Below are 11,653 nucleotides of genomic sequence, written 5' to 3'. Positions count from 1 at the left end.
ACTGGCTAGTCATTCACGCACGTCACACGTGTCAAATTCCTCCAATCCAAATTAATTGACACTCACCTAGCACAACTTTGTTATTTTGCAATTAACTCTGAATTTTTTTTGTCAAGTTGTGACCTTTGACCCTCACCCTAGTGTGACGAATCGGGTGCTGCCTAAGGGCCCTGCAATAACATGCTCTGTGCTCCCTCTTAACATACAGTCACCAAACAACTCTAATTATATATACTCACTATGTCTACACTTAGCATATCTCAGAGGAACAACCATACCAAAATTGTGCAGGCTACCAAACACACCCTATATGAACAAACATAGAGGCTTTGCGTTAACGTGGATCTGAAGAAATAGTGAGGAAGAAACTCAGAGTACACAAACAGCCCAATCTAAAAACTAGTGCAAAATGTAGATAACTAAGCCAAGAGATACAAAGAACTGCCACCATACATAATCATAGTAAATTGCTTCACGGTATTATTTATCATTTCACAAGACAAACGCTAAAGCGATAGAATATTATGAACAAGAGCCTAAAATACACCACTAATTACATCAAAATTGTCTAAGAACGATCCACAATTGGCAGGTAGTTGTCACAAGGATTCTGTGGTACAACAATAGATGATGGTTGTCAGATAAGCTATTGTTAAATCATCTGCGACTACCGCTGCAATAGCAAGACTGGATGCAGCTTAGGTGTAATGGGAAGACATGATCTATGACATACCCTTTTCTCCGAGTGCTGCCTTTAATTGTTTTTTGTGTTGGCTGGTAGAAGAAAACAACGGAGTGAGTGGTGGGGAGGAAATTTCACTGCTCTCTCTGCTACTTCTGGCCTCAAGCAACTTATTGACTGTAATGAGGGGTGTTCTCTGGCTGTTCGAGGGTATGGAGAAACTGCGAGCCAAGGAAGCAGGTGGCCGCGGAAGCGGCGAGGCTGTCTGCGACGCTGTTGGCGAGGCACGGACAGGTGCTGTAGGAGCTTGGCGCTTTGATACCAAAGGACCGGAGTAGCCAACTAGACCACAAGGCCGGAGGGGCTCAACATTGGCCGGAGGCCTAGGCAGCTCATGAACCTCACTGATTTTGGGGGATACTATTGAAGGTGGGAACATCTTGGGTGAAACTGGTGACGGCTGCCTAGCATGAACACACGACTTGGATATCATCGCATGAGGACGGCCCATGGATGACTTGGGATCAGGCTTGCTTGATCCTGCTTTGCTTGGAATCGGACCAGACCAGGACTCTCTCTTTAACTTCTTACTAAAATCAGAGTTTGATGGCAGTTTAATGGGACCACTATGCATGGTGCTCGCCTTGTAATCTTTCGCCGGTGGAGATGAATGCCACAAGTTGGCTGCAGCGCCATCTTTACTTCCGAAAAAATGCGCGGAATGATGAGACCTGTGAACAGCTGCTGATCTGGGATAGTCATCATCCGCTGGTGTTGGGAGTTTGTATGAGTGCCGGGCTGAAGATGGCCGGATTTGCCGAAGCCTCTCTGTTTGATCGACAAAATTATCAGCAAACATTGGAGCTGAATGTGTGATGATCTCAGGCTTCACTTGTGGAGCTGCTGCTTCTGCCTTCAGTAGCTTCACCTCTTCCTGCATATGAGCAGATAGGAATACTAAGAACTTCAGAGTATGTACACAGAACGATCTTTAAGCTGGTAAACGGTAGTAGTATAGGTCTGTTTGTCCAGGCTATAAATATGGACACGGCTAGGAAATTGCAATGTTTTACCAGTGAGCATTAGTAAGTGGAAGCTCACCTGCTTGATCTCTTTTATTGGCGTTGGGGAAGTCCTCAGGTCTCCTTTATCCAACTGTACATAGAAAGCAGATGTATAAATTAAACAGATAGTACAAGATATTTATTTATACATATAACAAATAAATAATGTTGAAATATTAGAATTAACGTGTGCGAAATATCACCAAGGTGAATATTGTTCTAATCGTAGCAACAACAACATTTATACGTTTGCACCGTGCGGTTGGAGATTAACCTAACTCAAATATTACAACTAGCTTACTTACACATTGTGCTGCTTGTGCACCATGTGCGGCCAAATATTAATATCAAGAATACATTGGCACATACAGTATGTAATAAAATGGAAGCTCTAGATATGAGGCAGCGACATTGTGGAGAAGTGTAAGGCGCATAGAAACCGGGTGACTTACATCCATTGAACCTCTCGAAGCAATAAAATCTTGGTCTCTATCATTTATTTCATAGTCGAAACTCAGTTCTCTGTCATCACTACAAGTCTCTTGGTAAGAGCTGGAGCCATCGTTGTCAGATTCATTATCCTCAAGGCCGGTGAACTGATAGTCAATGTGCTGTTTCTCAGCTATTGCTTTTACATGGGGTTCAAGTGCCTCAAGGCACTTGAGTCCTCTCCTGAAAAAAATTAGCTGAATGTCCAAGCAATGTGCCTAGTTAGGTTATGTGCCACTCACTGTCAGGAAAACAATGGACAGCTTTATGGAGAAAGGGTTAGCCCACCTGAGAAGCATGATGGCGAGCAGCCTGTGTTAAAAGACTATGGAATTGCCCCTGCTTCAGAGATTTCAAGCGAAATATGAACAACGCTGCATCCTCTTGGTATTCAACAAGTGAATCTTGCAGTTGTTCTGCAGAAAACGATTCGACTTTTGAATTCTTTGACTGTCCTTTTTGTCCATAAGATGCCCTCATGACTTCGTACGCCTCCCTGTATGAAAAGGTAACACTTTAAAAGACGAATCTCAATGATGAACGCAAAATAAGATCATGTTGGTTATGTTAAAACCTTTTCGTGTCACATTGGTGCTTCATTTCCTGCATCAATGTGAAGAAAACAAAAGGCATACCATGTCAAAAATTGGTGTAAACTGAGATGTTTGTTCTGTATATGACAGATGTTTCCTGTGAACAAATTTGAGGATTTACGGTCTTGTAAAAGTTAACGAATATTAGTGGAGGTGTGGATAACATTTGTAATATTCAAACGAGTGTATCGAATTGCGGAAAGGTTATAGAGGAAATTTTAAATGCCAAACCTCCACGGTTTGTAGCTCCTTGAGAAGAGATTCCGATGGGGTAGTGATTGTATGAATGATATGTGTACGCTGATAAGCAAATTTTGAAGCATGTCAGCAGATTATAAATTCTAACTGCATTAAACAAATCTAATGAATGTCAAATGTTCCTGCAAAAAGAAACATATTTTAATAGGAAAAGACTTACATAGTTATCCAGAGACTTTGTTAGTTCAAACTGGGCCTTTCCAAGCATCATCAGCACTCTGCCTGCAACATTTTGAATTAATATAAAGGCGTAATGCTTAAAGAGAGCAGTAATCACAAATAAACACCAGTCTAATTTAGCTTACACGGTCAGAACTTGAAATCTTAAAATCAGAAAAACGAAGTTGTACCTGAACTATGTAGCACAATCAATGCATGAAAGATCACGCCTTAAAGAAATTAGAAACTTACACGGTATACGACTCCCTACCCCATCAGGAATACAACTGGCGGGATCTAGACTCACCCCATAAACCAACACTGGTCATTCCTGCACACTTTATCCTCACTCGAGCGTAATGTGCACCGACCCCCTCCGCCCTTGGAGGGGTCTCGGCCTTCAGTTCTCGCCGCATCCACCAGGAAAAGAAGATGCACCTTGTTGATATGAGTGATTTATCATTCCTTCTAAGCTAGGATGTCACATCGATCCAGGCCACAATGCCTCTGCATCAGTTGGTGGTCCTTGGCTTGAACAAGCCGCAAAACCGATGGATGCGAGCTTCTTCTCTAGTCTCAGAGTGCACTAGGAAGCGGCGGAACATCTGGGATGCCATGACCGACTTGAGATGGATTTCGGACATAGGAGGGACCCTGAGTCCCCTGGCCTTATGGCATTACGTCCAGATCTGGCGGATGGTGCAGACAATGCAGTTGTCTACCTCTTCGGGCGTCCTCCTATAGCATTGGAATTCAGACGCCCAGTACATGTCCAAGAGCTGCTACGACACCCTTTTCCAGTGAGTGGTCAGTTCACACTCTTGGAGGCTTATCTAGAAGCTGTGGGTTGTTCCGAGGGTCAATTTATTCATCTGGCTTGCCCTACCATGACCGTTGTTGGATCATTGGAGCACCTTGTTGTGCGACGCCACCTACAATACACACTGAGTTGCGTGCTATGTGACCAGTCTGAGGAGACGATGACCCATCTCCTCTCTAGCTACTCCTTCTGGCACACGGTGTGGCCTGAGGTGCTCTCCTAGATCTGATCGGCGGCTTGCCACCCAACTGAGGGGGTGGGTTTCGTGGACTTTCTTGCCATTCCATCCAAACCTCGGCTCGGAAGGGAGCGTCCTCTGCCATCATGCTTGTGGTTTGGTGCATCTGGAAGCACCACAACACGATCATCTTTGAAAACGCTCAGCTCAGCTTAGGTCGCCTCCTCGACATGATTAAGTCAGAGGAAAATGCGCGATGGCAAGCGCGGGAGTGCTTGCGGTGAGGCAGTGCCTAGTGTCTAGTGCATCGTGTTGTATTACTGGGTGTGCCCTTCTTAGGGCTTGTACAAATTCTCCTTTCTATAAATGCATCAAAACCCAAGGCTTATGCGTTTTTACTGTATGTTTTACACCATATATTGCGATAATCTGCCTAGAGGACAACTCACCACTATCATCATCCTCATCATTTAGTGCATTTTTTGCAAGTAAGCAACTTCCCATTTCCTCCAAGGCCTCCGAAAACTCTGCATAATATATACAACCCATTAATGAAGGGTGGCATCGACAAACAAGCTATCAATGTCTTAAGTATTACGTACTCTGTAAACAAATGTAAGACTAGGTCACTACTTAGTGACCTAAAACGTCTTAGATTTGTTTACAGAGGGAGTAGAACAGTAAGTACCATAGACGCTATTTGTTGTAGCGGCTGCAGCTGAAAGCAAGCCGTCATAACACTTCCTCATTTGTTCCACATCCTGCAGTGAAGTTCGAAATGTATTTCAGTATCACAAAATGCATCATTGCAGAATATGAGTTCCCTGCTCTTCACCAAACTAAAAATGGTAGCAGTGTTTAACCGTGGGCCAGCAATAAATAGGGGGCTTTTGCGTGATTTTTGAATAAAGAGATATAACTCTTATAAATTTGTAATCAGTTTATAAATAATTTGTGTTGGTTGTGTTCATCAGATTGTTGCAGATTCCGGGGGCCTTGTCTCGAGAACCAAGTAGTGTGGCAGTTTCAGCCATTATAAGATCACTATTCAGTGAACAGAAGATATGGTTGGATCACATTAGTCCATTTTTACCTGTGTCAAAGTGAACTACTCGAATGTTACATTTCAAGGTATTCTTCCGTGCTATCCATCATGTGAAAGAACAGAATGTAAGATACCTATGCCAGATAACTGAGCCACTCCAAGAATACCTTTCAAAGTGTTATTCAGTATCATCCCTCGTAAGGAACAGCAGAATTTAAGATACCTACATCATATAACTTGACTGCTCAAGGTTACATTTCAAGGTGTTATTCAGTGTTATCCCTTATCATATTGAAGTAGAACAATAATAATTTAAGATTAGGTTGTGTATATATTCTAGAATTCAGAAATCATAACTTCACTATGACGCGGTTCAACCCAAGCCAGAATCACTGAAAAGCTGCAACAGTAAGCATGATTACGACATCTAAATCGTGCTCAAATAACGTCACTATCCCAAGTCCAAACAGCTTATCCAGTCAAGATTATGTCTATTCAGCGTCCGTGCAGCATCAACGACCCGCAAAGTATCAGAACTGGAATATCTCTCAAAGATTAATGGCATGATGTTTTTTTTGTTGAATATAAGCTCCCATAGCTATGACAGAAAGAAACTTCGATGCTAAGTTATGGACCTTTATCTATCACATTACTTCCGGTCAAGATAATGCACTCTGTGTTGAAATTTTGAGTCAAAATTACGTCTAAAGGCTGGCATTTTTTATTGTAACAACTTTCTCCGGTCGACGCTTCCATCCATAGACTTTGACCAGACAAAAAGGGCTTCTGCACAAATACCTAAAGGCAACTGCAGAGAAGTTGCATGTCTTTGTCATGGATTAGAGCCTAACAACTAAACTACCTACTGGACGATATTTTTATGAAAAGAAATTCCTACTTGCATCAACGTGAGGCAACCTCAAACATTTTTTATCCTAAAGGTGGCTCGTATAGATTATTTAATCTCTCAATTAATGGAGAAACATTTGTATCATAGTGTTGATCATGATTCATTGACTGATTGATGCATGGACAGACAGTACATGACAAATTCTCAGGAATGACCATAATTCAGTTTTGCATGCTGATCGCCTCCTATTGAAATCAAATCAAATGACGATTGGCTCCATCCCTCCAGGCTCATTGAGAAAATAAAAATAGTAGTATAGTTTGATGATAACAAATAAGAACAGCCCATTCTTCCTGGAAAAAGGCGCCCGAGAAGATCACAAATTTCCAGGCGAGATCCGATTTTGAGGCCGATTTCACGAGGAACCACGGAAACAAACCCCAAAATCGCACAAAGGAAAAAGGGCGGATGAGGAGACGGAGCGGGCGGACCTGGGCAGCTTCGGCGAGCTCGTCGAGCTTGGCGGGCGGCGGGGGGTGCGCCTTCCGCTCCTTGGGGTGGTGGTGGCCGAAGCCCCGGAGCCTCCGCAATGGCGATTTCATCTCCGGCCGATGCCTCCGGGACGCCACGCTGTGCGCGGGGAATTGATCAGTCTCTGTATTGATCAAGACGCTTATATGTTTGTCTCTCGGGTCTGTCTCTTGTTCTTCTTTGGCGGTTGTGTAAGACCGGGGTAGGAAACTGACTCGCGAGGGGTCGTCTTTCCCAACGCCAAACCAAAGTCTGGTGACTCCTGCTCGCTTACCTTTGGCAGGGCGTTGTACATATAGCAGCAGGCAGGGCTCACGATTGTATAAGCGAAAACTGAATAGTAAATGGTAAATAAAATCCCCTAAAAAGAATAGTAAATAAAAACATGATACCCTGTAAATTTTGTTTCTCCCTTTTATTTTTCGCACCTACTTTTCGTATATGGTCCACGAGAGTCTCAACACGAATCTCCCAGGAAATGCACGGGACGGAGGAGACACATGAGGTCGGCGCTACCCTCCTCGGTGTCGACCTACACACCTTGTGCCAAGCTCTAGGACATCGACTACTCCCTTCCACTCGGACGATAGGCTGCAATGCACCGGCAATTTTCACGACTATGAACCAACCTGCATCAAATATCACAAGATTGAAGGTGTGGATCACCGGTATGATCTTGATACATACTATACATGTATATGTATATGCGCAAAATTTTCAGATTTTTTATTATGCAAAGTAGTATCCGCTGAAAAGTAAATAAAGACACCCGCAAATAAAAGATAGGTAAAGAGCTATGTGCTTTTAAATGTTATAAGACTCCATTTTCATTAATATCTACCTAAATCGAGCACCACGCTGCTCTTCTCTTTGGAGCCTACTTTTCCCCGCGTATATTGTTGATCAACATTTGATCTTTGCTAAGCGTTCTTTGCGACTCAAGCTTATTAAGCTAGGCACTTTTCTATGGCTTACTATCTTTATTTTTTTCATGAAATTTGGTGGAGAGAGTAGTACAGGACTAGCATTAGGAGCGTTGTTTGTGTTGTGATAGTATGAAACTTACACATTTCAAGATTTGGTGGCACGTATCACTGCTATAGATAGCGTAAAAACAAATTTACATATCTCAGGGGTTGGTGAAACCATAGTTTTAAAAATCAAACCGGTGGTCGAACCGATAAGACCGTCAGTTCAGGTTTTTACTGGTCGTACCATTGGTTCGCCGGTTCGATTGCTGGTTTTACAATCAAATAATATACTTAGAATAATTAAAATAGGGTCAAATAGCACTGGTTTCCTCTTAGACACCAAGAAGGGTAGTTGAGGTAGTTATTAGCCCAAAGATAGGCTAATGCCCATGACATGGGATCTAATCCCACTACTTGCAGCAATATTTTTCTGAGTTTCTCTATACACCGGTTCGGCCATCCGATTTATTAGCCGGTTTCATGAAAGAACCGCCCTATTTTCACCAGTGTAGTTGTGGGTCGGTCTTTTGTGCTTAAAAAATCGATGGGATCGCCGGTTCGGGTTTTTTCCGATTCAACCAACAGTCTGGTTTTTTTAAACTATAATTAAAACTCACATAAGTGTTAAATGGGCCTAAGAAGAAAGGAAACCCGAAACATAAGCTAACAAAGGGGGCTATGGTCTTTTCTAACCACGAAGCAAGGGGAGCGCTTTATTTCTAGCAAGCTTAGTATCTTAAGAAATGTTCCTTATGTTGTACTGATGTCATTTGGATGTTATATAACATTCAGATTTGCGTGAATTCTGTTAAGCTTCATGCATTAGCCAACGCAACCAAAAGTCCGAACTGATGGAAAGGGCTAGTGCAATCCATATATACTGTAACACCCCTCTCATGTGTGATGGGGATGACAAGTCAACACGTGCAACTGAAAGAGAGCGACGGCGCGCGAAACTCACGTATGACTCAAGAGGCCTATACATGGACACAAAGGGGGGCATCAATAATTTTTAAATAAATTGCACAAACCAGGACTTGAACTCAAGACCTTAGCTTTGATACCATATTAAGTTTCATGCACTAGCCAACGAACCAAAAATTCGAACGGATGAAAAGGGCTAGTGCAATCCACATATATTGTAGCAAATCACATAAAGTGCAAGGAAAAGAATTATGTGAACCATGTAAGAGTAACGAACAGAGTTATCATATAGCCCTCACCACCATAAATTTTGAAGGGTGCTCGGTATCAAGCTTGCGAGCCTCCATGTGACATCCTGTCCTAATAGGATGGTAGACTACTCATATCAACAAGGTACACTTTTTTCTGGGAGCCCATTCGAACGAACCTCAAAGTTAAGCGTGCTTGGCTTGGAGTAATTTGAGGATGGGTGACCTACTGAAAAGTTGATCCTGAATGCGTGCGACTGAGGACAAAGTGCACAAAAAACTAACGTTGGTCTATGAGGATAGTCTAGATCCTAGGTGCAACAGCCTGAAGTTGGTGGCTAAACCCATGGGTTTGGCCGGGGCGTTACACTTGGAACTAGAGACAACCCTCGCGGTTACATGGGTGTGTGCGAGACAGTGATACATACTTGGGGCACATGTGAATGTTGGCACTGGTGCGCACATGTGTGTGCCAAGAGAAAGAGGAAACATTCCTGATAGGCCGACGGAGATGTCGGTTCCTTTGAGGGGTGTGTGTGTGACATCCCGGCTTAACAAGAATGATAGACTACCCATATTAACAAGGTGTACCTTCTTCTTCGAGAGCCCTCCGTCAAAGGAACCTCCAAGTTAAGCGTGCTTAGCTTGGAGCAATTTAAGGATCAACGACCAATTGGGAAGTTGATTCGAGGGTGGGCACGAGTGAGGACAAACTACACATGAAAGACTAGTATTGGTCTGTAGGGACCGCATAGATCCCATGGGCAATAGCCTAGGACCAGTGGGTGAACCAGTGAGTTTGGCCGGGCGTTACACTCCTTATTTGGAGGTTGGGTGAGGCGATATCATGCACACTCCATTTGCCCAAAAAATGGGTCACAAACATTTCAGGACGCACGCTCACTTCCGTCGTCGCTCACATCCCCGTGCCTTCTTTGATTCGTGCCACATCCAACACTCGGTCCGCGGCGATTTGGCCCCTCTCGGCTCCGTTGAGCCGCTCCTGGACCTCTAACGCTTTGCTACAGGCTCGCAACTTCTTCTCGCCATCCGACCACGTCCCCCCTTCTGCCACGCGACCTCGACGACTTACCCGAGGTAAATTTCCCCAGCCTTTTCTCATAATTTAGCTAGTCATATATTTATGTAGATGACATAGGATTCAATAGATGGGTCCGATTGCGTAGCTTGATTCATCATCGGATTCAAGCTCCGAGCCTGATAGTGAAATCATGGACGCCAAAGAAGATGAGGTGATATTGATGGTTGCTGAATGGATATCATCAACCAGAGGGAAGAGGAAGCGCCTGGGCTTGGTTGTGCGACATTTCACCGGAACAGGTGCACTAGCCACGAGCGCCTCATGCCCGACTGCTTTTGTGTCAGGTTGTGCATTCCCGACGTATGTGTTCCAGCGTCGCTTCCGCATGACCGAATGGTTGTTCCGTCGAATTGGCAACAACATGCACGCTAGTGAACCTCTCTTCCAGCAATGGAGAAATGCCGTTGGTTCCCTAGGCTTTTCCCTTTTCAGAAGGTGACCGCGACACTTTAGATGCTTGCATATGGCTCTCATACAAATTCATGGATGACACTCTTTGAATGCTGAGGACACAACCATGCTCCTTGCGATGCATGAAGCAAAATAGTGGCCTGAGATGCTAGGGAGTGTTGACTATATGCACTAGAAGTGGGAGAATTGCGCTGCGTCTTGGCACGATCAATTCATCGGGTATTGCAAAGATCCAACCATAATTTTGGAAGTTATTGCCTTCGAAGATATATGGATCTTGCATTGCTACCTTGGGTTACCTGGTTCTCACAATGGCATGAAAATTCTTGCAGATATCTAATATGTTTGCATGGCTAAATGCTGCCACTTCTCCACCATGCGACTTTACGGTGAATGACCATCAATATGACCATGGCTAATTTCTAGCATATGGCATCTATCCATCATAGTCAACATTTACAAAGTCAATCTCTAAGCCTGAGAACATGAAACATAAGCATTTTGCCAAGGCAAAGGAAGTTCCGAGGAAAGACAATTGTAGGACATTTGGATTGCTGCAAGCAAGGTTTGCAATTTGTTGGGAGCCCTGCTCGTTTCTAGAACATGCATGTCTTGCAAATATAATGACATGCTACCCAATATGGTCATAGAGGACGAGAGGGATATGCTAGGCCCCATGGGCATTGACAACCTCGCCAAGCCTCAAGAGAACACAACCACATTCAAGCCTTTGTCGAGGTGTAGCAGAAGAGTGAAGACATGGCCTCACATCATCAGTCGAAAGAAGGATCTCATTGAGCATCACTGGCAGCTAGGCAGGAGATAGTGTGTCTAAATTGATTTTAAAACTTGTTTATTTTTACTTGAACAATTGGTTTGGTCGCATTATTTGTTGCATTTGGATTATTCATTGTATTTAGAGATGGTTTGTAATAATAATTGTTCGAATATGCTCATTATTTATTTTTAAATTATTATAAATAGGATAGAAAGAACGTATGACCAATGATAGACGAGTCCTGCTCATAGGAAACATACGAAGGCCATATTTATGACGACTCTGTATTTGCGCACAACCTTCACAATGTTTAGAATATTATAGAGCACACTACATATAAAAGTTGTTGTACTAAATCAGCGACAATTAATATGTATATGGAGTAGAGTTTTCTAATGTTTTTTTTATCACATAGAGAGATAAAAAAACAACAACTAGAGGCAGTCCTTCTCTAGTCTAGTCTCTAGAAAAAGACAAAAGTGTACTTATCCAGTGACTTCGGTCCGATCATGATCCATCATCACCCAGCTACCAAAATGAGGCCTAGCAA

General features: G+C 43.3%; 1 protein-coding gene across 1 annotated transcript; it reads right to left on the bottom strand.

Moving 5' to 3' along the window:
* Nucleotides 1-432: 432 nt before the first annotated feature.
* LOC125545246 (uncharacterized protein At2g33490) lies at nt 433-6,949 on the bottom strand. The gene is made up of 10 exons (XM_048709138.2): nt 6,630-6,949; nt 4,932-5,004; nt 4,693-4,770; nt 3,247-3,308; nt 3,060-3,128; nt 2,810-2,838; nt 2,524-2,731; nt 2,199-2,432; nt 1,784-1,837; nt 433-1,616 (listed from the first exon to the last, which is right to left on the bottom strand). Exons 1-10 carry the CDS (start codon nt 6,738-6,740, stop codon nt 723-725), a joined length of 1,812 nt encoding a protein of 603 aa, XP_048565095.2. The 5' UTR covers nt 6,741-6,949; the 3' UTR covers nt 433-722.
* Nucleotides 6,950-11,653: the final 4,704 nt, after the last annotated feature.

The sequence above is a fragment of the Triticum urartu genome, chromosome 3A, assembly GCF_056163025.1.
Source record: "Triticum urartu cultivar PI428250 chromosome 3A, HENAU_Tu73, whole genome shotgun sequence".
Lineage (NCBI taxonomy): Eukaryota > Viridiplantae > Streptophyta > Magnoliopsida > Poales > Poaceae > Triticum > Triticum urartu.
The sequence above is the reverse complement of the archived record's forward strand: the minus strand, read 5'-3'. Positions and strand labels throughout refer to the sequence as shown.